The 25857-nt window shown below is 49.9% G+C and overlaps 9 protein-coding genes across 9 annotated transcripts; 5 read left to right on the top strand and 4 right to left on the bottom strand.

The window, feature by feature from the left end:
• Nucleotides 1-229: 229 nt before the first annotated feature.
• On the bottom strand, nucleotides 230-1933 carry F5J12DRAFT_722558 (uncharacterized protein; the record flags this gene model as incomplete). The annotated part of the gene is made up of 2 exons (XM_051741384.1): nucleotides 230-469; nucleotides 1484-1933. Coding segments are annotated over 2 exons (690 nt in total), but the record flags the coding sequence as incomplete, so codon positions are not given.
• Nucleotides 1934-4117: 2184 nt separating this feature from the next.
• On the top strand, nucleotides 4118-5701 carry F5J12DRAFT_837909 (uncharacterized protein). Its single transcript, XM_051746016.1, has 5 exons — nucleotides 4118-4244; nucleotides 4301-5144; nucleotides 5193-5258; nucleotides 5304-5378; nucleotides 5433-5701. Exons 2-5 carry the CDS (start codon nucleotides 4503-4505, stop codon nucleotides 5514-5516), a joined length of 867 nt encoding a protein of 288 aa, XP_051598979.1. The 5' UTR covers nucleotides 4118-4244; nucleotides 4301-4502; the 3' UTR covers nucleotides 5517-5701.
• Nucleotides 5702-7207: 1506 nt separating this feature from the next.
• F5J12DRAFT_706623 (uncharacterized protein) lies at nucleotides 7208-7468 on the top strand (the record flags this gene model as incomplete). The annotated part of the gene is made up of 1 exon (XM_051740571.1): nucleotides 7208-7468. A coding segment is annotated over one exon (261 nt), but the record flags the coding sequence as incomplete, so codon positions are not given.
• Nucleotides 7469-7778: 310 nt separating this feature from the next.
• F5J12DRAFT_837913 (uncharacterized protein) lies at nucleotides 7779-9183 on the bottom strand. Its single transcript, XM_051746017.1, has 3 exons — nucleotides 8661-9183; nucleotides 8547-8601; nucleotides 7779-8477 (listed from the first exon to the last, which is right to left on the bottom strand). The coding sequence occupies exons 1-3, from the start codon at nucleotides 8798-8800 to the stop codon at nucleotides 7959-7961; spliced, it is 714 nt and encodes a 237-aa protein (XP_051598981.1). The 5' UTR covers nucleotides 8801-9183; the 3' UTR covers nucleotides 7779-7958.
• An 886-nt stretch (nucleotides 9184-10069) lies between these two features.
• Nucleotides 10070-11161, top strand: F5J12DRAFT_722504 (uncharacterized protein; the record flags this gene model as incomplete). The annotated part of the gene is made up of 6 exons (XM_051741379.1): nucleotides 10070-10233; nucleotides 10293-10391; nucleotides 10456-10468; nucleotides 10527-10730; nucleotides 10787-10840; nucleotides 10898-11161. 6 exons carry the CDS (start codon nucleotides 10070-10072, stop codon nucleotides 11159-11161), a joined length of 798 nt encoding a protein of 265 aa, XP_051598982.1.
• Nucleotides 11162-12540: 1379 nt separating this feature from the next.
• On the top strand, nucleotides 12541-14581 carry F5J12DRAFT_154272 (uncharacterized protein). The gene is made up of 3 exons (XM_051738170.1): nucleotides 12541-12658; nucleotides 12720-13345; nucleotides 13400-14581. The coding sequence occupies exons 2-3, from the start codon at nucleotides 12793-12795 to the stop codon at nucleotides 14398-14400; spliced, it is 1554 nt and encodes a 517-aa protein (XP_051598983.1). The 5' UTR covers nucleotides 12541-12658; nucleotides 12720-12792; the 3' UTR covers nucleotides 14401-14581.
• A 3165-nt stretch (nucleotides 14582-17746) lies between these two features.
• On the bottom strand, nucleotides 17747-18182 carry F5J12DRAFT_783521 (uncharacterized protein; the record flags this gene model as incomplete). The annotated part of the gene is made up of 2 exons (XM_051742855.1): nucleotides 17747-18012; nucleotides 18047-18182. 2 exons carry the CDS (start codon nucleotides 18180-18182, stop codon nucleotides 17747-17749), a joined length of 402 nt encoding a protein of 133 aa, XP_051598984.1.
• A 4986-nt stretch (nucleotides 18183-23168) lies between these two features.
• Nucleotides 23169-23486, top strand: F5J12DRAFT_722564 (uncharacterized protein; the record flags this gene model as incomplete). Its single annotated transcript, XM_051741385.1, has 1 exon — nucleotides 23169-23486. A coding segment is annotated over one exon (318 nt), but the record flags the coding sequence as incomplete, so codon positions are not given.
• A 174-nt stretch (nucleotides 23487-23660) lies between these two features.
• Nucleotides 23661-25418, bottom strand: F5J12DRAFT_783522 (uncharacterized protein; the record flags this gene model as incomplete). The annotated part of the gene is made up of 5 exons (XM_051742856.1): nucleotides 23661-24209; nucleotides 24438-24511; nucleotides 24558-24839; nucleotides 24903-24994; nucleotides 25045-25418. 5 exons carry the CDS (start codon nucleotides 25416-25418, stop codon nucleotides 23661-23663), a joined length of 1371 nt encoding a protein of 456 aa, XP_051598986.1.
• Nucleotides 25419-25857: the final 439 nt, after the last annotated feature.

Raw genomic sequence — 25857 nt, forward strand, 5'->3', positions numbered from 1 at the left:
GAAGTACAAGATTCGGTGATCTGTAAAAAAAAAATTATGCGCATTCAGGAATTGCATCACCAGCAGTAGCAACAGCATACCTTGCAAGTGACTGCAATCGTCGCTGCAGGCCAATCACAGGTCGTCGCCATCATCAATAAATCTGCCAGTGATGGCCGAGATGGTTGTCAGCTGTTCGTGCATGCTCAACATAGCGCACCGACACGCACCTTCCCCATGAAAGCACTGGTCATGTATTCCGGTGCATGGGGTTCGCGAGTCCCAAATTTAACTGCCATGTCCCATCCGAGTTATGTGTTACCCACACCTCCCACCACCACCTCCGATCCCCAAGACAATCCGCCCTCCTTATCCTATCCCTCCCATCCCGATCTCTTAGTACTCCAGATGGTCTTTGTGTCACCCTCCTCTGATAAGCATCTAGTGGTAAACGATAATAGTCTGGCCTGAGAGGAGGAGATATGCTCCTCTTCTGCACGTGAAAGGTGCATCTGGAAGAATATGTAGATACCTTCGAGAAGGTCACGAATCGTGACTCTTCCTCCTGGTCGTTCGATGACGATCTGGCCCCAGAGTTGGCTGATCCAGCCAACGTCACATAGCACAGGAATTCTCTCGGACGGAGGCAATATCGCTGGTTCGCGGTCTATTCCAGTGCCCGTGCTCCCACCCCCTCCCGAGTCCAAGGGTATGATAGCACTTGCACCGGTGACACGTCGAGCTGTTGTGGGATGCGTACCCACATCCCATTCTATCTGGGGAACATTGGGATCTGCAGGGTTGGGAGTAAGCCATGGGGAGAGCCGGATGGGAACCTCGGCGGGCCGTGGTACTGGTGGCCAGGTGCCTGGATTCCAATGCGGGACCCTACAGAGCCAGGTGCAACGCCCTGTGCCCATGTGGGCCATCCACTCCATAGATGGGCTTCCGTGTAGTTATCAGGTGGTTGTTGCGCAGGCGGCACAGCCCCTTGTTGTGTTGACGCGGGTTCTTGTCCAGACACGGTATTTCCGGTCCAGAAGGTATCCGCTGGCACATCGAGGTGGGGTAGTGGACGAAGAGGAAAACGGAATGCATATAATCCGGGGGTGGTTGCAGGACTTCGTTGCAGTGCTCGCCACGTTTCTGAGGTGTCATGGGCGAACGGCGGACTCCATTGTGAATGGTGAATTAATAGCGTTGGTTCTGTAACCCATATTAGGATATGTGGCGTCGAAAGCTGGGAGAAACTAGACCCACATACCTGGATTAATCTGAATTCCTTCATTCAAGAATGGTGGGAAAGAGTGGTGGGGACCGTGTGAAGGATAGGGGTCGAATTCCGTTGTTCGATGGTATGCGGGTGTATGCGAGTTGTGCGGCTGTTCCTGATAAGGTGGAGGCGAGCGATGATAAGGAGGTTGTTGTAGCGAATTAGATTCGATTCCTGAGGAGGTCCGGGTATTATGTGGGAGCTGACACGTGTCGTACTAAAGGGAGTGACAGGAGTACGCGTAAGGCGCGTCTGGAAGAACGCATAGATGCCTTTGAGAAGGTCACGTATCGTGACACTTCCTCCCGGTCGTTCGATGATGATCGGGCCCCAGAATTGGCTCATGGAGCCAACATCACATAGCACGAGAATTCTATCGGACGGAGGTAAAGTCGCTGGTTCGTGGTCTATTCCAGCGCCTGCGCTTCCACCCCCTCGCGAGTCTAGGGGCAGAATAACATGTGCACCAGTTATACGTCGAGCTGTCATAGGATGCGTACTCACGTCCCATTTTATCTGGGGAACACCAGGGTTTATGGGGTTGGGAATGAGCCATGGGGCGAGCCGGACAGGAACTTCGGTGGGCCATGGCAATGGTGGCCAGGTGCCTGGAGTCCATTGGGGGATGCTACCCAAACCAGGTGTAACACCTGATACCCGTGGTAGTCGCCATGGAGATAGACCAGAGAGCGGACATGCACCCAATATATGGGCTGCCGTGTAGGGGTAATACGGGTGTGGGCGGGAGAGTGGGTGGGGAGGAAAACGGAACGTATATGCCTCGGGGGAGGGTGCAGGACTTCGTTGCGGTAGTCCCTGAGTCCCTGGGGTGCTATGGGCAAATGGCGGACGCCGTTGTGGACGGTGATCCGATAATGTTGGTTCTGTCACTGCCAGGACATGTGGCGTCAAAAGTTGTAGGAGTTAGACTCACGTACCTGGATTGATCCGAATTCCTTCATCCAACGGTGGAGGCACAGAATGCCGGGTTGTGTGTGAAGGATGGACGGAGCTGAATTCCGTCGCTCTATGATAGGCAGGTGTATGCGAACTGTGTCGACGTTGTCGGTAGGGCCGTTGCGGACGACGATCCGGAGATTGGAGTAGCGGATCGGAATGGATTCCAGAGGAGGGATAACTTGTCCAGGTAGAAGGCTGATGGGAGAGTTGATTACGTGTCGCACTGAAGGGAACGACAGGGGCTACCACCTGTTCCAGGGGTAAGACTGGCCTCAGGAATTGTGCACGAGTTTGGGTGTGTGCATGGAGATGAGGTTCGTTTCCACGAGGGCCATGCAAGGTATGAGTACGAGGGGGGTGCGGGGCACGAGACGGTCTGGTTTGATAAACGTCATGATCGCTGCGGCGAAGATCGTTTTCATATATGTCTCTTATGGCATTGTTAACGTAGTCAGGGTCAAGTCTTTGATGTCCCTGCTGCATTGCGATGTTGCGCCAGTATCTCATTTCGTCGTCCTGTAGATTCATCGTAGCGTATTCGCGTGTTACAAAAAGTATTGTTGTGAAAGCCGCCGTCCACGTTTGTTAGGCTGAATGGGGGAATCCGAATGTCTAACCAGGCGCAAAGTTGGCCATAGAAGTTCGAAATGTGAAAATTGGTGTTGTCGAGTTATGAGAATATAGAGTCAAAACATGTCAGTTGGAGAATACTGTGGACGACGTCACACACATGACTCGGGTGTAGTTGGCTTGTCCAATTAACTTGATTCCGCAACAAGTGGTGCGGTGGGCATTAACGGGCGGTACAAAGGCTCGAAACAAGGAGAAGGAACAAACCTTGAAGCTCGAGGGATGGACTGTCAGAGGTTGAACCAGTTTTGGGGATACTACTTCCTGGAGTGGTACTATGGTATTGATACTAGGTGGATTGTCTTCCCCCTGGGACACGAGGAAGTTCACGTCACAGGTAGAAGAGAATCTAGCCAGGACCGGCCACCGTCGTATTGACTAATATCTGAGGAGCGAAGGCAGAGAATGTGGGGGAGGTGGGCAGCGCAGCTCGTATAACGACCGCGTGATACAGCACGGACCTTGTTGAACTACTTAGGGGACGGCGTTGCTGCCGAGAACTCGGTACAGACGCCGCGCCTGCTGCCAGGGGACCTTGCTTGCTTTGGAATGTAGGAGCGTATCGGAGCGGAAACGTGGAATGTAGAGCGAGAATTCGGAACGGTTGATGAGGAAAGTATGCACTGGTGCGAGTGGTCCCGGCTACGGTACACGTCTCGCATCAGTGGGCTTGACGTTGTGCGTACCTATCAGATACTATGGGTTGGTAGTCAGCAGGATAACGGGAAAGCGAAATGGGAAGTGTGAGGTTTATCCGTGTGCAAAGCCAACGCCGCGACGGTAGAACTCATCAAGATCGATTGCAACTCCAGAGATTCAGTCAAGGCTAGCTCAGCGCGGCGTTGGTATGGAACAGGCTCGGTGGGAGCATGGATCACAAAGTCAAACAGTTGGGGGACGTTGTATGGTAAAACGTTGATCAGTTGCGACCAGTTGGCTGGTCTGCATTTTACCGTACAAGTTCCTCACTGACGACCGCGAACGTCAATACAAATGTCACCGACGCTTCAAGCTTCAAGATATGTTCCGCAGACTCTTTCAATTCTACTAGTCTCTAACCCAACTGAGCGACTCGTCCCGGAAGGATACAGAGATAGCCTTCTGGGATGAGTCAGTCAGTATGGAGTTTTGGAACGAGACTACGGGGCAACAATCCGCCAGCTAATTAGCGAGGAAGGGTGTATGAAGTACTAGCAACGGGGTAAGTTCGAAGTCGCATCTGAAAATCCGAACGCAACTAGGAATCACTGCGCCGTGAATTACGTAAGTCGGACAGTTGGATTCCTCGCCGATGGACTCGACGACTGCGGATGTTTCTCGACACAAATGACACTGAAGCTTCGCTGCGTACGTACCACCCTGGAAGTCTTATCGTTCTGAATGGCAGGTGTTCTACTTCCAGGTACGTTTGGATGATTGGCCGTTGCTCGTCATTTGGCTCATCCCATAGATGCTCAGAGATATCGGAACACGGCGTCCAAGGACTGTTCCTCCCTGCTTGCGTATCTTAGGAGAGCGTACAGTCCCGCAGCGTGCAAGTGTGTGTCGGAATGTGTTGCCTCCGCAAGCTTGCACCGGTGGCTGACAGGGACAGTACATATATAAATGTATCCTCCCCCCTGTTTTCTACCGTCCGCCCGGTTTTCTTTCTTCACCCACCATGTCTCCTACCCTGGTACCTGTTGTCAACGCTCGCTCGACCGTCCTTCGTCATGTCAAGCGTGCAGAGAGCCACACAGATACCTCAGTCGTCGTGCTGGCAGTCATATGCGTCGTTATTCTCACCGTGACTCTTCTTTCCACCGTACGTTACTTCTGTCGGGAACGCCGCCGGAACTCGTCATCCTCCACCGATCCCAGTAGCCGATCCCCGTCTCACTGGTACTCTCCTCGATGTCTTGGGTCACTCCGGACTGGCCGTACCGCGACTTCCAGCCACCAAGACCCTTTGCCGGCGCTCCCACCCAGAGATCCAGTTCGTCCTTGGCCTGCGACGTACCGCCCAACGTATCCCCGTGTGCACTTCGCAGATCGTCCATATTCGCATCGATCACATCGTTTTGGCGAGTATCGTCCGGGTAGTCTCGCTGTATATCGACTCAGCGGCCTCAATGCCTACCAACCGGGCGATCATCCTCCACGCCGACCGAGTGGCTTCAATGCATACACCCCTGGTGGTCTTCCTTTGCACCGCAGGCCTCGCCCATACATTATGAAGCGCTCACGCCTCCGGACAAGCTCCCCCATCCCTGAGGCAGATCCTGTTCCGGAGAGCAGTGAGACGAACGACGTTGACGTTCAGGTCAGTGTTCGTGTTGACATCGTGCAATAGCACTCATCGTTCGGTTAGCTTTCCGATATACCCCAATTACACGACGCCCAGAGCGTTCGTTCCACACCGGCAGTAGTACGCAAGGTAGGTGTACGAATATTTTGTACCATATGTACTTATCCTCCGTAGACGAGTATTGGAACGTCGGAGGAGGCTCGAATAAGCCATGAAACCGTTAACGAATGTGATGCAGCCAACGACTCGGTATGCTTCTTCTTTGCTACAGGTAGTGCACTTGACATACCCCCCTTCGTACAGGCTCTCGAGTGCGCCTCAGGAACTGACACGCCCCAGGCAGGAACGGATGAAGAACGCTTAGGAGGGAGTGAAGTGAGTACGTGAAGACGAGACCCTGCAGATCTGACGTCCTTCAGCCCAGCGAGGCCCACAAGGACGAGCATACTGGAAGTGCGGTGGTATCTCTTCATTCCACCTTTTCGGATGAGGACGATAGCGATATCGATGAATGTGGCGATGATGACTCTGGGAAATCCGTCTGCAGCGTAGAGCAAGGCCGATGTGCTGTCCCTGGGGATTCAGAGCCCGAAATAAGCCCACCTATATCGTTCGGTTCCCTCGCTGACCTGTACGTCCTTGAAGATGAAAACGACGAGGTCGACGTCGAAGACGAAAACGAAAACGAAAACGAAGATGAAGACGAGGACGAGGACACTATCAGCAAAAGTTACGACTTCTCTCTCGAACTCGTTGGCTCGTCTCACCGCCCAGGCTCTTACCTTGGTATTCCGGGGCCTGCATGGTATCCTCCTGCGGTTCGATTCTCTCCTCCAGTCAAGGTTCGACTGCTGACTAGTGGTCCTGCAAGTCCGATGCGGCCACCGTGTAAACGAATCTCCTTGGAGCAAGAATGTGCGAACGGACCGGAGACGCAATCACCGATCATCGACGAGGCTGACGTCGACGTCGATCCACTTAGAGATCTACGCTCCTCGTTAGATGAAGAGTGCGCGGACGAACCGGAGACGCGATTACCGATCGTGGACGAAGCTGATATCGACGTTGGTCCACTGACAGATACACGCCCCTCATCAGACGAAGAATGCACGAACGACCTGGAGACGCAATCGCCGGTCGTCGACGAAGCTGACATCGAGGTTGATCCACTCGCAAATACACATTCCTCATCAGACGAAGAACGCGCGAACGATTTGGAGACGCCATCACCGATCATCGACGAAGCTGACATCGATGTTGGTCTACTTAGATATATACGTTCCTCATCGGACACAGAAGGGGCGAACGATTCGGAGACGCGATCTCCGATCATCGACGAAGTCGGTATAGATCTTGGTCCACTCACGGATACTGTCCGTGCATCGATTTGGGGGCGGACTTGTCAAGAAACGCTTAACGCCGTCGTTGTCGTCGAAACCGAAAATGACTGCCAACTTTTGCGATTTACTGCGAAACCCTCGATGACCGACAGTCCAGAAGACGACACGGCAAGGCATTCGGATGATGACGCTGGCGTCACATGCGACCTTCCAGACCTCGGCGCCGATAACGCGACTACGATTGCGACTCCTATGGAGAAACAGGAGGGGGGCGAGAGCCATCATTCCGAAAGCCTGAACGAAGACGCCGACATCGAGCTAGACGTGATTCTGCGGGAACTCCGCTACGATATATCTTTTCTCCCTTCTGACGAGTGTGCCAAGGACGACGATAGTCTTATTCACGATTTGAATACAAGCGCACCATCCCATTCTTCGTCTCCTGCGATGTCGAGCAGCTGGGACTCGTTGGCAAGTCTGAGCCAGGGAAAGCAGGCAGATCCCGGCTCACACCCCACGGACCCTGTCCCGACATCTCAAGCATCGATCGAGCCCGTCGAGGACGAGGAAGTCCACCCGCTACCTGGCGCATCGGAATACGTGACGATACTCATCCCCACTCATCGTCGGAGCCAGGCTCTGCACGTCAAGCGCGTGGAAGAACTTATCGGTTGCGAACGACCGTCCGATCACGACTCCGCGGGTGCGACCACCGAGGAACGACGCGATCCTTTGCCAAAGTGGGCCCCCGTCGACGGGATGATCATCATCAAGGTATATGTTCAAGACACCGATGACACCTGGAAAGTTCGCGTTCCGGAGGACATTACTCTACAACGATTCACGTCGAAACTCCTTTCGAAGCTTGGATTCCACGTCGCATTTAGCGGTAGCTGTTTCGATGGTCCCGAATATTACTTCCGCACGGACGACGTCTTTCGGTGTTGGGTCGCCACACGTATCCGAAATGGTCGTAACCTCCCCATAGCCGCACACGTCGTTGGTCCCCCTCCACCTCCGAAAACGGATATGGATACGGCGAACGCTGTTTCGATTGCAAGGACGACTCTTAGTGTTCGCGGCAAGTCTGCGAGTGCTGTGCGTTCGGAGTTCTTCCCTTTCAGATATAGGGATTCTCTTGATATCATTCTTCAACGTATTTCAAACGTTTTCCAATCGCCGATCGGGCGTTTTCATAGGTGGGATGGGTGAATATTGTCGTATCATTTGGACTATAGACCGCATACTATTATTTCTCATGTTTGTTTCTGTACGTTGTGGCGGATATCATTATTACATATCATTATGTGGACTATTCACAGTTGGTCTGGCAGTGCGAACACCGCAGAATTAGAGTTCCTGTGTATTGTGAAAAGAATGACGTCTACTACGAGACCCGAACGCGATGCCGCAAGTAAAAAATATAGTGCACGAAATTCATGTGAGCTGTTTACAAGCGAAGCACAGAAGAAGCCTCAAGATGAGATCGTTACATGTCGACTGAATAGACCGCATCGTCGAACAGAGGTTCCTTGATAAGACGACCCGCCAAATCCTGAGAAGTGGCTTCAATAAGCACGCGCTCATGAATGAACGCCTTCTCCGATTTGCAAAAATCAAGCATGTGTCTCCAGCAGTCTGGACAGACACGTCCGTAATCGACTTGTTGGAATTGTTGCATTGCATCAGCGTATGAGAGAGGGTTACGTCCGTCGAGCAGAGATCGACCCATGCCATTCCACCAGACCTGTCGCCAGTCATTGGCGCAGGACCTCCGGTCCTGGCAACGCTTCGAGTGGATCATCGGTGGGGGTTCACATGCCACAATGCGGCGGTGAATGTCCAGTTTCTCTTTGACCCTGATGAGAGTATTCCAGACAGGGCGGGTAAGAAGGTTGCAATCTAACTCGTTCAGGAGAAGCGGAATAAGCCGGCTGAACGCGTATTGGAAGGTCTCCTTAATATGATATTTCAGTGAGATGGAGATCAGCTTGGCGGGGTGAATAGCCTAACGGCAGCTTTCGAGTTGATCGAGGGCGTACTCACGAGCACCCTTTGACTGGTACTTCCAACTTACTTCGAGCAGCTGAAATATCGCTTCGTCCTGCATTTTTGCAGTGTCTGGACGCCACCTGAGAATAACACTATGGTTCATGACGATGCACAACGCTCGTAGGTTGAACAGACTCACTTGTTGTAGCAAACTGAGAGGAATAATTCGAACCCTTCAGCCGTGACTTCAGTGATGATGATTGGCTGCTCATCACTTTTTCCATCAACTGGGACGAGTCCAGCATCGCTATTGGTGCCAAACATGTCCCTGAAAGTCATGGATTTGTCCGAGAGAATGCTTCCGTGGACTTTAACTAACGTATTTTCAACCTACACGTAAATGCCATTTTGATGACGAGCAGTAAGTAGAAAGGGGTGGTACACATAGCTCACCCGAAGAACATGAGTACCGTCAGGGTAATAAAACATTGGATGGTGTTGGGGACTCGGAGCAGCGGTCATGTTGTTGACGTTGAGTGAGGGAGTTCAATTCGATGACTGCCAGGACAAGTTGCTAGAGAAATACACAGTATGGTTTATGTTGTGAGAATGAACTGCGAGAATGTGCGTGGCACACAAAACGTGTAGAGGAGAAATGCGCACAGTACCTAAGGAAATGTGCGGGAGAGCATCGGCAAAAAAACATGCATCGCTAAGCTAAATACAGTTGCAGCATCGTATTACGTCCCGATCGCGACTTGACGTTCACGTCGTCCAAATCTGGATACTTCCCATTGCCCTGAATAGGAAAGAAACGACACAAAAAATCCCGATGGTCCGTGCGCACAATGAAATTCTATATAAGCCCGAGCTGAACATCCCTAAATCCTTACCACTCTGGCCTTTTGGCTTAGATCAAGTGTAGTATCTGTTCTTTACAGCATAACCGCTGTAACGGGGGCACCGCCCCCTTTAGTTGGTTAGCAAATTTTTGCCGCCCTATGTCGCCTGTGAGCTCTGCTTGCAACTCCGGGTGACGCGATGACCTTGCTATTGCACCTTACCGGCTTGCGTTGTCAGGGGATCTTCATTGCATCCTTGGCTTCTTTTGCTTTCTTTTTGTTGTGTTTCTACTTCTCTACCATTTGGTAGGGCATGGGGCTCAGCAAATGGAATGCAAAAGGTTATGTAGCTTTCTTCTGATTCTTTTGCGCTACAGTATTAGATAGCAAATGTGTGTTTGGCTTGGAATGTGAATTGACCAATCTATGTTTAATTGATCATTATCCTGCTTCTATGGAAAATTTACTACAATGGTATGTGACATTCCCCCTTGGAGCATGGTGGCTGAACAGACTGGTGATTTGAATCTCACATTTTCAGATGTGGAGGAGCAAGTGCTGGGAAAAGGTAATTATGCTGACCAAAGCTGATAAGCCATTTGCCTGAAAGCTACTCCTTGGATCGTGCTGTTGCCGTTTGTAACCGTGTGCGGTGATCATGATCAATGGAATTACGAAGTGCCGCCGTCTGATGGCGTGCTACCGGCCCATGGATACCTATATGAAGATGGCTTTATCATCCAGTCGACGCTATCAAACACCCGCCATGTCCCTACCTCCCTTCGACCATGATGCCCACACTAAGTTCACCGAAACACCTAATACTTTGTGGACGTTCGGTCAGAAGATCGAAAGTACGGAATCTGGGCGGAAATGGTTGGAAGGAGAAGAACAAGGGTGGAAGGTGATCAATACGGACGAAGATACCTCGTAAGTCCTGGATTTTCACCCTGTCATTCGACATCGGAGCGCAAAGACAACCTTTGTAGGCGACTGTACCCACTTATGATCAGTGCGATAGTACCTCGGCCCATAGCATTTGTCTCTTCCATCTCTGAGAGCGGAGTGGAGAACCTCGCGACTTTCAGGTACGATCGTTAGTTCCGTAGGAGAACCATCTTGTTCAAACATTGTTCTAATACGTCATGAAAGTTGGTTCAACATGGTTAGTTCATATGTTGTACTCTGGTGTCTGTTTGACTACATCAATACACGTCGTCTAGGTAACCCATAACCCGCCGCTCGTTTCGTTCTCATGCAGTAATACTCCGCGCGTCAAAGACACGCCGACAAATGTGAGGAATGGTCTCGGCTTTACCATCAACATCATCAGCGAGCCATTCGCCGAGAACGCAAACGCAACGTCCATCGACGCTCCGCCTGATTTCGACGAATGGACTATTAGCGGGCTGACAAAGGTGCCAAGCGTGGGTGTAGCTGAGCTACGAATATATGATATGCCCCTGGTTACCTTGTTTCTTAGATTCATGTCAAGGCCCCTCGTGTCAAGGAGAGTGCGTTCAGCATGGAATGCGAGGTAAGAGATCGTGGGTCCGTGGCGATACTTTCCTCTCACTTCTACCAATATGTGAAGTTCTTCCAAGCGATCGATGTCACTCATCCCATCAGCGGAGAAATCACTACAACACTGATCCTCGCACGTGTGAAGTATATCCACGTTCGCAAGGATGTCCTCAATGAACGCGGGGTTGTCGATATCACCAAGTATAAGCCGATTGCGCGTTTAGGGGATATCTCGTACGCCAGAATCGGTGATGCCTTCAGGTTACCAAGACCGGTGTGGGAACAAGAGAAAGGGAAGATCGAACAAGCTTTAGAGAACAATGAGCAGTCGTAGACAAGGTCTGTATGACCACTGGCAAACCACTGTATACCACGATGTTACATACCAAAGCCCTCCGGGCGCTCCTGGACGCATTCGGAGAGAGCGTGTGGTGTCCATAGTTACGAAGTCTTTCAAACGAAAGCACTACAAGGAGGGAGCGTTACTTATCAATGTAAGGGATCTGTTATCATGGTGTGTGTAATGGAATGGGAAGCTGTACGGTATTAGTGGAGTTTTATGAATGAAACCATTGTGGGGAGGTAAAAGACCTGGAGGATAGGTGGGATGTATAATGAAGTTGAGCTGCTGACTTGGCCCCCAAGTGTCCAAACGGCGTCGACGATACCCAAGCGATTCTGCATTTCACACCTCTGGATAGCTCTTACATTTGCAAGTTTTCTCTATATCGAAGTAGCTGGCATGTGTAAGACATGGCCCGTCCCCCCTCTGCGCGTGACCAGAGTTAACGGTCCAGTATGATTATGAACGACAGAGAGTTTACAGACCTGGGCCTAGCGGCATCCAGGAATATACTCTAATGGTAGCTGTGTACGGGGCGAGCGGACCTGCATCCGGGTGTATCCCCACATTCTAGTGAGGATTGTGGGCGCGTTCTGGGTCACTGCTACCAGTGCTAGCTGTGCCATGTTCTTTGGAGAAGTAAGTTGACAGCCATCCCTTTATTGCATCTTCTCGGTGGGCCCACGGATTTAATATCTTGGCCGGACGTTTCAGCTGCTTCCCACGCCACTTGGCCCCGGTCTTACATACATACCATAAGAGGAATGTGTGGCTGTGCACTGTAAACGGAGGAAGTCGGGTTTCCTTTTCCTAGTCCGTTCCCCGTGAGTCCCTTGTCAGCATTTTTAGGAATTGTTGGATCTGCTTGGGGAAGCCCAGAGGCCCAGAAAGGTGTATATTCGATGTCCCTTGGATCTCACAGCTTGTGGCCCAGTCACCTTGAGTCGACGCACAGATTCACGGTGGTCGCGGGCTGTGCTTGTACTGTGGAGTAAGCAGTATCGACGAAATCGCTGTACTTGTTCCTTATCGATCCCTCTTTAGCAGGTGTCAAATTCCAGCCGCAGTATTCCTGTGGTCGATACGCGTCCGGTAGGATGGAGGCAATCGGCGAAAATCAACACGCGACGGAAGTTCGAGATGGACTCGAGAAACTCGTCGCGTCTGTTTTGAGTCCTGAGGATGCATAAATCCGGTTATGTTGCTGTCATAGTCATGCTGTCCCCCTGTCTGGCAAGCACTGTGCGTGTACGGCCCTGCTACGGGCACTCCGCCACACGACCTTACGTCCATTCTTTGTCGTGTCGACGTCGTTCTGGGGCAGTTGTCGATACGTCGCTCCCGCCGCCCGTGTCTCTTCTTGTATTCATTCACTGAGTGGTCAAAGCGAGGGGCATCATCCTGGCTCTGCACTGTGGGGATGCCCTTACGACGCGTCGACAGCACTGCCTGCCCAGGGACTGTATTTTACTGGGTGAGATTCCTTAGGTGCCACTCCTTCCCTTTCTACCCCTCTGTTCAACCTGACTGACGTGGACGACGGTCTCAGACCCGCTGGACGGCGGCTTCTGCTTCTACAACGAGACTTGTGGTAACACGTGAATAGATACGTGTGCGCCACAATGAATCCACACGACGATGAAGTTAGATATTGGCGTGACCTCGCCATGCGGCGGGGACACGAGGGACTCGACCCCGATTACATTAACAGTGCTATCAGGGACATATACGAAAACAACTTTCGCCGCAGCGATCATGATATTCATCAAACCAGGCGATCTCGTACCCCGCATCCTCATCAAGCTTACACCTCTCACATCCCTCGTGCTCATACCTCGCGCGGATATCGTGGCGACGAACCTCATCCCCGTGCCCAGAGTCAAACTCGTGCTCCATTCCTGAGACCAGTCCCACTCCCAGAAGAGGTGGTAACCCCTGTCATTCCCCCCAGTACCCCACGTGATCATCCGTCATCTACCTGGACAGACTATCCCTACTCGGGAATCCAGCTTCATCCGCTATTCCAACCTCCGTATCTCCGCCCACCACCGTCTTTCCAACAACAGCCACACAGCTCGCATATACCCGCGTATCATCGAGTGACAGAGCTCAACTCTGCCCGCCCTTCGCACACACACCAGCCACCTTTGAATGAAGGAATTCGGATCAATCCGGGTACGTGGGTTTAACTCTACAGTTTTTGACGCCACATATTCTTGGCGATTGTAGAACCAATGCTATCGAATTACCAAGCACCATGGCATCCGCCATTCGACCATAACACGCCAGGGACGTCGCAAGTACCGCAACCACCCCCTGCACCCACCTCCGGGCTATATGCGTTCCATATTCCTGCTCATTCACTACCCTACCCACGCCCATACCCCTATGTGCCAGCGAGAACGTTCCGGACCGGAAATACCGGATATGGACAAACGCCCGGATCGGCACCTGCACCGCCCCCGGCCTCAGCACCGGTGCAACAACCACCTGGTCCGTACATGGCAGGCTATTTATCGGGTGGATGGCCTCTCTCTGGTCCATCTCCGTGGTTGCCTCCGTTAGCACCGGGCGTTGCACCCGGTTCAGAGAGCGTCCCACAGTGGAGTCCTGGAACCTGGCCACCATTGCCGTGGCCCACTGACGTTCCTGTCCGACTCGCCCCATGGCTCATTCCTAATCCTGTAAATCCCGGTGTTCCCCAGATAGAATGGGATGTGAGTACACATCCCACCACAGCTCGACGTGTCACCGGTGCACATATTATCCTACCCTTGGACTCGGGAGGGGGTGGGAGCACGGGCACTGGAATAGATCGCGAACCAGCGACACTACCTCCATCCGAGAGAATAATTGTGCTATGTGACGTTGGCTGGATCAGCCAACTCTGGGGCCCGATCGTCATCGAACGACCGGGAGGAAGAGTCACGATTCGTGACCTTCTCGAACGTATATATGCGTTCTTCCAAACACACCTTACAGCTGCTGAAGTCGAGTATATCTCCTCTCTAGAACCAAACAATTATGGTTTGCTAGTAGACGCTTACCAGAGGAGGACGACGCAGAGACGTTTGGGTGTGTTGAGAGATTGGGAGTGGAGGGAGGGGATGCGGCGGGTGGATTGTCTTCAGGATCGGAGGTGGTGGTGGGGGGTGTGGGTGACCTATAATTCGGATGAGACGTGGCATTTAAATTTGGGATTCATGAATCCTGCACACCGGAATATATAACCGGTGTTTTCATGGGGGTGCATGCGTACCTGTGCTATCATCTGTGTTGAGCATACACCACGATTCGCCAGGTAAGTCATCAGACTTTCAAGCATGAACGGGGACGACTGACAAAAATATTAATCGAGGTGCATATGAGCACTGGACAGTCGTCACGCGAACAGGTTGAGCTTCTGGCAGGTTGGTGAACTTACTGATGTGACAACCCGCGAGCGGTAACGATTGAAGGTATGCTGTCGGTGAAGCAAGCCCTGGGCGGGAATGAAAACGCACATGATAATAATTTTACAGATCACCGGATGTCGTACACCATTTTGTACATCACTTTTGTCGCACATTCATGGTCGTTCAAATCGCCTTGAGGTTGTATTCTCATTGCTGGGAGCTGGCGTTGTGTTGCCCTCATGTTGGTGAAAATGCTGAGGTTAGGTACATATACCTTCCCGATTCCTCCTGTATGGCGGAACGCGACCGTCATCATAAGCGGAAGTGGTCATTATGGGAGATATAGAACAACCGCACGGTATATGTTGGAGCTGAACAGACTGGGTGTCTCCAGAAGGGATAACGGGGAAACAAGGTGAGAGAAGCACGAGGGAACTAGTAGCGCAGGACATGCATTTGCAAGGGCTCACTCCCCGTCAATGAACATGAATCTTGTTACAGTCAGCCTAAGCTTGAGCTCTATGGTCTTTTCAGAGTGCTTTGTCACTATCATCTATATGTCTATGGTGTTCATCATCTATGGGTAGAGGTTGATGCAAAGTATATCAAAGGTATGCTCAATAATCCAGATCTTCAGCCTGATACCACTGTCAATTGCTGGATCAAGGGTATATGTACTTCTCTTTGACTTTTAAGCTCATTCACATCCCTGCCATTTGTCACCAAGCCCCAGATGCCCTTTCTAGATATCAACCTACAGAAGGAGAGTATGAAGAAGGCAAGGTAGATGCAGAAGAAGCTGATGAGTGGTTGGAGGGTATTCTTTTCACAGATGCCCATCCATCTTCAGTCTGTGCAACCTGTTGATGACTTGCACAGGAGTTGACATATGCCATGACACTCCCATCATTCCTTTCTAATGATACATCTCAAGATGTCCTTTTATGTCAAGTCCTCCACTTTCTTCATACTACAGAACTACCCCCATTCCCTTCCAATACTGCTCACAAGCACTTCATTCACAGATCCCTCCAGTTCTTCCTTCATGGAGACTGGCTCTTTAAATGTTGAGGTCCTCATCCTCCAGCCAAAGTCATTTTTGATCCAGATCTCCATGCTCAGATCCTCAGTCATGCTCATGAAGAACTCAGTCATTGTGGAGTCTGGAGTTTTTCAGACAGTCAGACAGCACTTTTACTGGCCTCAGATGTACCAAGATGTCACTCATCATGTCTGTTCTTGCCATGAATGCCAGATCTGAAGCACTTGTAAAGCAGAGGTTCCCATCACCATTTCCACTTCCCCCAGAATTTTTATTAAGGTCTATGTTGATGTTATGCTCATGCCCAAAGCTTGTGGATATCACTAGCTTGTCATAGCTCAAGATGATCTTTCTCTTGCTGCAGAAGGTCATGCTCTTTTACATGCCAATGCAGACAGTCTTGCTAAGTTCTTCTGGAAAGAAGTCTTCTGTTGTTATGGTATTATTGTGCAGGTTGTCACTGACAATGGCAGTGAGGTCAAGGGTGCCTTTGAGAAACTCATGAAGCACTACTCCATCCCCCAGATTTGTATCTCCCCATGTAATTCCAAGGCAAATGGAGTTGTAGAGCATGGACACCCTGTTATCAGAGAAGCTATCATCAAGGCTTGTGAAGGAGATCTTTTGCTTGGCCATCCAAGGTTCATCATGCATTCTTTGCAGACAAGGTCACTACTCATTTCTCCACTAGATTCAGCCCCTACTTCCTGCTACATGGTCTTGATCCTGTCCTGCCTTTTGATCTCTTCAAGTCTACCTATCTTGTTGAAGGATTCTACTCTGGTATGACTTCTCAGGATCTCCTTGCACTTCACATTCATCAGTTGGAAAAGAGAGAAGAAGACATCAATGCTGCTTTCACCAATTTGCAGAAGTCTTGTTTATGCTCCAAGGATCAGTTTGAGAAGAGGTATGCATTATGGTTGATGAAGTCTGCTTATGAGCCAGGAGATTTGGTATTGGTTTGCAACACACAGGTAGGGAAAGAACTGGATTGTAAATCAAAGCTGCACTACCTTGGTCCCTATGAGGTTGTTCATTGTACCAAGGGGCTTATTCCCTATTACTCCCAACACACTCCTGACTCAAGCCCAGTCCTAGTCCAGACCCCTAGCCCCTATCTCTGGTCAAGTCTGAACCTAGTCTGACCTAGAAAACCTAACTATGGCCCTAAATAACCCAACTCTGGCCTAGATAACTCAAGTTTGGTGTTTTACCCCTATCTCTGGTCCACTCTGGCCTCTTGGCCTTGTGCTGCTCCACCCTGGTCCTCCCAGGTTCATGTCTTGGTCACCCAGATGTAACTCCAGTCTGTTGTCTGATGCTTGTGCTATATTTAGTTAGTCTTCTTGCCTGATCTCTGCTTACTGTATGAATCCTGTGTCTGACTCCAGTTATGCTGGTCACCCAGACTTTGGCTATTAGTCTTGGCACAGCCTCTGTGGCTATCCACCCCTTGCTATTCATCTTCCTAATAGCTTATTAACAAGTCCAGCTTCATGTTTGTTGCTCCAGACTGGCCTCATGTATTTGACCCCTGCACATACTTCATAGCACCTCAGTCAGAATATCAATTAAGTATTACCCTCAACTCTGTATTACCCCTTGAGTCTACTCAATAGCTAAGGCCAAGCCTTGGTCTATCCCAAACCCCTGTCCTAGACCTCTCCCTGGCTTGCATAAGGGTACAGCACATAAGCTGAGGCCAAGGGAGGTAGATCCAACCCTGGACTGGCTTCCCTCTGTGTGGACTCTGAGACCAGTTGGTTTCCCATGCTACTGATCTTGTTCTCCACACTTCTGGCCTTGACTCTGGACCTCTGGACTCAACCCCTAACTTCTGGCCTCAACTCTGGTCCAACTGGACTTAGCCCCTGTCACCTGGACTTGAAGCTCAGTCACCCAAGGGTAAACCCATACTTGACAGTATATTCTGACTCACACTTGTGCAAGTCACCTCATCATGTCTAGGTCCTGCTCTAGAGGCCCCTACCCATGACCTTACCCATTGGGACTCATCAGGCTACCTCTCCTCTGACTCCAGGGCCCAACCTGGAGACCTCTGCTGAAGCAGAGAGGTAACCAGTGACCCTTGGCACTCTGCACACCCTGGGTTGCATTACACCTGACACTATGTTCTTAGTGGTCAAAACTTAATGCATCCACTCCCTCACTCCTGACCCCTGTCTGCCCCTCATTTTTTCCTGACTCTGGACTGGCCATGTCAGCCCCTGAGTCAGACTCACCATGTGGACTCACATCTGAGTTCCCTTCCAAGTTGGAGTTACCCTCCAGACTTGCCCCTGAGCCAGCCTCAACAACTGGACTCATGTCTGTTAGCTCCCCTGAGCTACCTCTGACCCCTGGCTGGTCACCTTGGTCTTTACCTTGGTCATCCCAGCACTCTATCCCAGCAGTCTTGGTTCATTCCTACTGTACTGGATACTGGGATTGCATCACTCATTTGACCTCCTGACCCCCTGATATTGGTCTCTGGACCTCCATGCACCTTTGGCACAGCCCCCAGGCCCAGACTTGGCCAGTCCCAGCCCTCAACACCTTCCCTGTTCCCCATTGGCACTTGGCTTTGGCAGTTTTTTGGTCCAGTCTCCACCCTCAGCCTCAGCTACACTGGCCTTGGAGCTCTCGACCCCCTTTTTTGGCCTCCAGACTGTGTGTTACTGGCCTGTTTGGCCACCTCACTCAGACCTGTCTAGACTTGTTACTGGGTCTTAGACTGGTCCTGGCATTCCTTGGCCCCTCCTGTTCCTCACAGACCCTTCCTGGGTCTCCTGTCCCTTGTCCTGGTCCTGCACTAGTCTCCTTGGCCTTGGGATGGCGCTTGTCCTTCAGGCTTGCCCCTGGCCCCTGGCCTTCTGTCTAGGACCAGTCTGCCAGTCTTCCAGCCCCTATCCCAGTCCTGGACCTCATTCCCAACCTCTTCCCTGTCCTCTGTTTACCCTGGGATCCTAACCAGGTTAACAAGTTGGTAACTCTGTATTCTGGAAGCCAAAATCGGTGGTCTCAGTTGAGACAAAACAATTAGAGTCTACCCCAGGATCCTAACTGGGTCAGCAAGTTGGTACTCTGGTACACCAGAAGCCAAACTGGTGGTCTTGATAGAGACAAATCAGTTAGTGCATCACTCTGGCCCCTTAGCAGTCCCCCCTGGCTTTTCCTGCAAGCCTTGGGCCTCCCCTCTATCACCTGGCCTTATGACCCCAAACCAGTCTCCCCAACTCCAGTCTTCCCTTTCTTGCCTTGCCTGGCATCTTAGCCCCAGACCAGACTTGCCAACTCTGGTCCTCTTTCTTTCTTTTGTCCAGTCTTGCACCTCCAGACTCCCTCACGACACATGACTGGTCTCCCCAACCTGGCCTTCCCTCAGCCTCACCTGACATTGTAGCCCCAGATCAGACTTGCCAACTCTGGTCCTCCTTCCTTTGTCTGGTCTTTCACCTCCAGACTTCCTCATAGCCCCTGACTGGCCTTGCTCACTCTGGACTTCCTTCTTTTGACCAGTCTTCCATCTCTGGCCTTCCATTGGCCTCCAATACCCCTTGGGTAGCTCTGTGCTACTCCCCTGTCACTCCTTTGGCCTTTGGGCCTATCCCTCATCCCAGAACTACCCCTGAGCTCTACCTCAGTGCTATGGTCTTGACCTAGCACTCCTTTCCAGTCCTTGGTGGACCTGGCCTTGGTCCTCTCTTGGTCTCCAACCATCTGTTCAACCAGCATTGTCAACCCATTAGGAACTGAAGTATCTAGGTTGTAGGGAACTGACTAGCTCACTCAATAGGCACCTGTTGGTGGCCAAGTGTAGTGCAGTCACCTATCCCTGCCTACTACTAAAGTTTTCTAACCCCCCTGATGTCAACCCTGCATTGGAGCATGGATTTGCTTGCAAGACACCCCAGGCCTCAGCCCATCTGACAAACCCCTGACTCTGCTGGTCTGCTTTGCAGCTCACCCATTGGCCCTGAAACTTTGTTGTTCACAAGGCCCCTTCAGGTACTAGCTAACCCCTCACCCTCACCCTAACCATTTCAGTGTCACCCCACCATTGACTCTGGGACTCCAGTCCTGTCCATTCTCTGGACTCTGGTCTTAATGGTTGTCTTTCTGCCCTGCCTGCTGGTCTCCACCAGCCTCCTTGTTTCCCCTTGGGTTCCTGTTTCCAGACTTCATACCCTTGCTACTGACCCCAATGCTCCTTACTATCCCCTTACCAGCCCAGTCTGCCCTGCTGGTTTTGTATCTCCAGTTTTAAAGCTTTTCCCAGCCTTGCAAAAGCTTCCCAGAACTGGTCTTGACACCTGTTAAGCTGGCCTCTGCATTCTCAGTACTTGGATTTACAACTCTGGTGGTAGGACTCCTACTATCCCATCCAGTACTCCCCTTGGTGGTCCTGGCCCACACCTGTACCCCTGTAGACTTGGGAAGTCTACCCTAAGAGGGGGATAAGGGACCTCACTAGTGACCTACTCTCTTCCAAACCCCAGTCTGTTACCTCTCTGGTGCCCTCAGCACAACCACACTTGGTCCCTGCACACCAGTGTCACACACCAAAGGTGTTGTGGACATGGTTACAGCTGACTCTGCCTAACTTGTCAATGAGTTGCATGCCATGCCATGCAGATGAAGACTACAGCCCTCATGCATAGAAAGACTGCTGGACATTAGCAGTCATCCTTTGCACAAGAATGAGTCATCAGTGCTGGAGAGAAAAGAGGAAGTGAGTCAAGCATCCATCAAAAGTTTTTAGTGCTCATGTATGGCATTCCAGTTTTTGTCATATCTCCACCATTTCCAAAGATATTGACTCTGTTCTAACACTCGCTTAAAGTGCTCAGCCATGTGATTCTGCCTTCTGGGTTTGGAAAGGATCCTCACACCCTACACATTTCTACAGGACTCCATCCATCAGATGCTCATTGTGCTAAGTCCATCAGATATGGCCACCTCTTCATTGATCACCTTGCTTGTCTCTTTTGCCAGAGAGAGTGGCTATGTATATCTGCCAGGTGTTCCCACCAGCTTCCATCCTGAAGCCCCCTGGTTCATTCCATTGTCATCAGCCCCATCCCATCCCATGCAGCTTGGTCAGCATGTTCTCCTTGTCAGTATGACTTCCAGAAGGATGTTCTTTGGTTGCCTCAGGTCTGTCACTCAGTTACAAGGGTCTTATGTGGTCATTTCAGTGTCACACACTAGAGGTATTTGGTGACTTGGACATGGATAATGCTGATGAATGGAGATGAAAGACTAGAGCCCTAATGCAAAGGAAGACAGCCAGGAATGTTGGCAGTCATCCTTCACACAAGAATGAGTTGTCAGTGCCAAAGAAAAGAGAAGGAAACAGGTTAAGTGCCTATAAAAATTCTTAGCACCCATGTACAGCATTCCAGTTTTTCCCCTATTTCTGCAGATACCAATGCCATTCCCACACTCAGTTATAGTGCTCCACCACACAATCCTACCTTCCAAAATTGGGAAAGATCATCACACTCCACACATTTCTACAGCACTCCCTCCAACAGATGCTCATTATGCTAATTCTTCTGATATGGCCACCTCTACATCAATCATCTCACTTGTCCCCTTTGCTAGGGACCATGGCTATGTATATTTACCAGGGGTTCCTACTAGCTTCTGTCCTGAAGCATCCTGGTACATCCCATCCTTGTCTGCCCCCTCTCAGCCCATCCAGCTTGGACAGTGCATTCTTTTTTTCAGTATGACCTCCAGAAGGATGTTCTTTGGTCACCTCAGGTCTGTCATTTGGTTAGAAAGGTCTTATGTGGTCATTTAAGTCTCTCCAGTCCAAGAAGTGTATGGATCCTTCCTCCCTGCTCCCTGCAACATCTTCATATCAGTCTTGTCCATCATTCTTCCAAAATTGCAACAGCTACAGTATAAGCTACTGTTCTCCACTCTCCCTGGTTGCATCCATGATGAATATGATGCACATCTTGCCCTCTTGTTGCAAGATACAACAAAAGATGCTCCCCATTCATCCTCTCTTCCAACAGAGTCTCATTCATGAAGTTTTATTTGCTTCACTGAGAGGACAGTTGGGGGGGAAAGTTGTGATCCCCTATGCTCCTGTCACCCCACAGACCCCCAAAGCTTGACCCCTTTTGATACCTGACACCTGCCATCCCCTTTTGGATGTATTATATCAGCATCAGATCAGCACTGCCTCTCTGTCATCCCACCTTGGCCTAGAAGGGATTCCTTCAAGATGTGACATGCACAGCCTCCCCCTAATGTGATTCCAGTGCACTTACTCAGTTTCTGACAATTGCTTGACTCATATTTTGAAATTCTGACTGTCCTTGACTCACCTATTGCAAATACTTACCAATCTTTTGACTTTGCTTACTGATTCTTTGCTTTTTGGCTTACTTATCCTTACCAATGTTCACCAATGCTTTCTAAGTCAATTACCCACCACTCACATTCCTTACTTATCAGTTACCAATCACTTACCAAGTGCTTACACCTTGTTTTCCATAGGCAATGCCCCTGTACTGTATATAAATCACTGTACTTAGATAGAGAAAAAAAGAGACATCAGAGAGCCTGTCTTGCTCACATTTCATCATCTCTCAGTAATTCATTCATCAGCTTCATTAGTTGAGACTTTAATAAGGATCTAACTATTGTCTACTTCACCTATTGTCACCTATCATCAATATACTTTGCTCCAAGTCCTCCCTGAGCTCAGAATAGCTTAGGACATTGAATTAAGTCATCATCCATCCTTCTGTAGGCTGACAGCAGTCTACCCTATCACATCCTCTCACATTCTTGCTCCCTCTTTGTCAGGAGAACCCCCAGCCCTCAGCACTCATCTTTGAGTGTTGTAACTTGCAACTACCCACCTGAACAAGAGCTTCCACCATCTAGGTACCACATAGGCACACCACCACTCACTTTCTGTGTCTTTTGTGTTGGTTTTGGTTGGTTTACACCACTGAACCTCACTTTGACTCACATCAGTCTCCCCACTTGATGAAGCATATGAATCCTTCCTCCCTGCTCCCTGCAATGTCTTTATTCCAATCTTGTCCATCATTCTCCCTGCATTGCAGCAGCTGCAGTGTAATCTACTGTTCTCCAGCCTCCCTGATTACATCCATGACAAGTATGACATGCATCTTGCCTTTTTACTGCAAGACCCAGCAGAAGACATCCCCCCTTCTCCCTCTCCTCCATCAGAGCCCTGTTCATGAAGCTTTTATTAACTTTTCTGAGAGGATGAATGGGTGGGAGATGCAATTGCCTATGCTCCCATTACCCCACAGACTCCTAACACCCTAGCCCTTTGACACCTGACTCATGCCATCCTTTTCTGGAATTAATGCTTCCCTGTCTGGAAACACTGTCCATCTGTCATCCCATCTTTGGATCTACTGATGTCTCCACCAATATCTGACATGCATTGCCACCCCCTAATGTGATACCAGTGTGCTTACTCAGTTTCTGACATTCTTTGGCTCATACTGTGATATTTTGACTGTCCTTGACTCATTGTTGCCAATACTTACCAATCCTTTATGCATTTGCAGCCCTCAAAGGCTGCTTTCAGTCATTGCAAGAGCTTTGGCTCAAGGTGAATAAGGACAGCAACTTACATGTTACTGTGTATTGGATCATGTGCTGCATGATCCTACACAACATGGTCATTCACTTTGAGAGTGAACAGAGGGATATGCTTGGCAAAGGAACATTGCACTGGGTGATAAGGGAAGGCAAGGAGTTGGATGGTGGTGGGAATGAGGATGTAGGTGAGGAACAATGGGGGACACTGGGGCAGCAACATTGCCTTGTGCTGATGGAAAGGCTGTTTGAGCAACATGGGATTCACATGTAGACTACACCACATGTGCATGTACGAAGCACTTTGAATCACAGGAAAGATGACCATTTCATTCCACATGTGCACATACATTGTACCAGCAAGTATGTAGGATATAGTTGTGGAAGATAGAAAAACAAAGGGGATTGGGGGGAAGGGTGATACAGAACATATGAGGTTGATTGGTATTCAGGCACCTGCAACAAGATCATCAAAGGCAGTGGAAGGCAAGGTGGGATAAAGAGATGGTGCAGTGGTGGTGGAGGATGAGGCACCATTGAAAACTTGGGACTTGGGGTCCAAAGACAAGGTTGGTTGAGCTTGGAGCATTGCCAGTTGGACTCTGAGATGGAGATTCTCCCCTTCCTCCTTGAGGTATTGTATGTCTAACTTTTTTCTCTCCATGAAATGCTTGTGGATCTTCTGAGCTTCCCTATGCTCCTTCTCACCCTCTGCTTCCAAATGAGCTATCTCCTTGTTGCACATATAAGCCTGGGTCTTAATCACTTTGCATTCAGTCTTGAGTGCAGCTAACTGGCACTGCTGATCCAAGGAATTTCCATTTAACTCACCAAGCTGCTTGTTGAAATCTGCCTTGAGCTGAGTAAGCATGTTTTTCCCCTTCATTTGAGAGGTCTCAGAGCTTGCCACCTGGCACCAGCTAGCACCATCACTGACAGCAGAGGTCATTGTAGATGTAGAGATAACAGAGGGGGGGGATCTGGCATATGGAGACATCTGGAATACTGAACAGCTGTCCCATGACAGTGTTTGACAGCCAGGCTTGTTGAATGGCAATATCATATGGGTAGAATCAACAGGCTAAGGTTCCCATTAGTAACATGAGTGAGGAGTTTTATAGCAACTCATGTGGCAGGCGTCATTCACTGCACCATCATTGAACATTAGTTCAGAATTAACTGACATGAACTGAGGGCATTCCCCAGGCCCCCTTCCCTCACATACCTCCCCCTCTTCATCCTCATCCTCCCCCTGCTCTGTCCCACCCATAGAAAAGTCATTGATACTTGCACCCTCACCTGTGAAAGGTCCAGAAGTACCCTGAGGGTTGATTAGTGTAAAAACTCCTGAAAGGTTCAACCTCCAGATTGCCCCCTGCCATTGGATTGTTCTGGTTGGTTGGTTGTTGGACTTGCATATCAGTGACTGTAGGAGTCACAGTTGCAGTTGCAGTAGAGCCACTAGGAGTCACAGTTACAGTAGTACCACCCTGGTTCATGATGGAAAGAAAGTCACCTGTCCAGTTTGTGCCAGGAGCTGGATTGAATAATCTTGCATCATAAGTAGGGTTCCCATGCCACATGTGATTGCATTCCTCCCAGAATGGGAACTCTGCAATAACTTCCTCTAAAATAAAAACCATGTGTGAGATCAGCCACATGGTGTACAGAGGAGGACCATGGTATGTACCCAGAAGGTTGGAATAAGCTGGATTGTTAGGATTGATGCCTTCACCAGTGGACTTAAACCTTGATGCTTGTTGCTGATATTTGGCCTTCAAGCTGTAACAAGGATTTTGATTAATCTCTTGGAACAATGTGATAAGACATACCTTGCCAGGTGGCTACCAACTGCTGAAGCAAACCTCTCAGTCTGGGTCACATAAACTGCCCCATATACAAGATCTTTAGAGAAGATCACTTGAGTGATAACAGCATTGATCTCTTTTTTGCGACAGGCATGGGGCCTTGCATTCCCCAGGGCACTCTGATCTCTCCTCTCATTGAATAAGATGGCACAATCTGCTGGATTTTCCCATAGCCAAGTCAGTAGCTCTCTGGTAAGGTGGGAATACCTCTCCCAGTAAAGTGTTTTGCCCCCAGAAGCCCTTGGCTTGGGCTTGGATGATGCAGCATTGGGGGAGGGTTGGGGGACAGACAGGGGGGGGGGATTTCTTGTACTAGCAACAGAGGAGGCCCTGGCCATGATAGTTACAGACTTGACATGTAGGCAAGCAGAATGTCAAAGGTTTGGGTGGAGGGGAGGCATGCTTTAAAACTCCACTTGAATTATCTACATGGTGAAAATTTTAGGAAAAGTTTAGTAGGGTTTAGTGAGCAAAATTTGCTGGCTTAGTTGTCAGCTTAGTGCACTTTGAATACCATTACTGTACAAATCTGTGTCCAACTCCAGTCATGCCAGTCACCTGGACTTTAACTATTAGTCTTGGCACAGCCTCCATGGCTGTCCACTCCTTGCTAATCATCTCACTAATAGCTTATTAACAAGTCTGGCTCTATGTTTATTACCCCAGACTGGCCCCATGTATTTAACCCTTGTACATACTTTGTAGCACTCCAGTCAGAATATCAATTTAGTATTACCCTCAACTCTGTATTACTCTCCAAATCTACTCTATAGCTAA

The sequence above is a fragment of the Pisolithus orientalis genome, assembly GCF_024613125.1.
Source record: "Pisolithus orientalis strain OTSU chromosome Unknown F5J12scaffold_18, whole genome shotgun sequence".
In the NCBI taxonomy this organism is placed as follows: domain Eukaryota; kingdom Fungi; phylum Basidiomycota; class Agaricomycetes; order Boletales; family Pisolithaceae; genus Pisolithus; species Pisolithus orientalis.

What these genes read in the sequence shown, in the direction of transcription:
- F5J12DRAFT_837913 (XM_051746017.1), bottom strand. Translation starts at nt 8,800, where the DNA reads ATGACTTTCAGGGACATGTTTGGCACCAATAGCGATGCTGGACTCGTC. An exon ending in CTCTCAGTTTGCTACAACAA is followed by an intron (nt 8,602 to 8,660) that starts GTGAGTCTGTTC and finishes TGTTATTCTCAG; the next exon opens with GTGGCGTCCAGACACTGCAA. An exon ending in CGATATTTCAGCTGCTCGAA is followed by an intron (nt 8,478 to 8,546) that starts GTAAGTTGGAAG and finishes AGCTGCCGTTAG; the next exon opens with GCTATTCACCCCGCCAAGCT.
- F5J12DRAFT_154272 (XM_051738170.1), top strand. Translation starts at nt 12,793, where the DNA reads ATGAATCCACACGACGATGAAGTTAGATATTGGCGTGACCTCGCCATG. An exon ending in AGGAATTCGGATCAATCCGG is followed by an intron (nt 13,346 to 13,399) that starts GTACGTGGGTTT and finishes TGGCGATTGTAG; the next exon opens with AACCAATGCTATCGAATTAC.
- F5J12DRAFT_837909 (XM_051746016.1), top strand. Translation starts at nt 4,503, where the DNA reads ATGTCTCCTACCCTGGTACCTGTTGTCAACGCTCGCTCGACCGTCCTT. An exon ending in CGAACGACGTTGACGTTCAG is followed by an intron (nt 5,145 to 5,192) that starts GTCAGTGTTCGT and finishes TCGTTCGGTTAG; the next exon opens with CTTTCCGATATACCCCAATT. An exon ending in CACCGGCAGTAGTACGCAAG is followed by an intron (nt 5,259 to 5,303) that starts GTAGGTGTACGA and finishes TATCCTCCGTAG; the next exon opens with ACGAGTATTGGAACGTCGGA.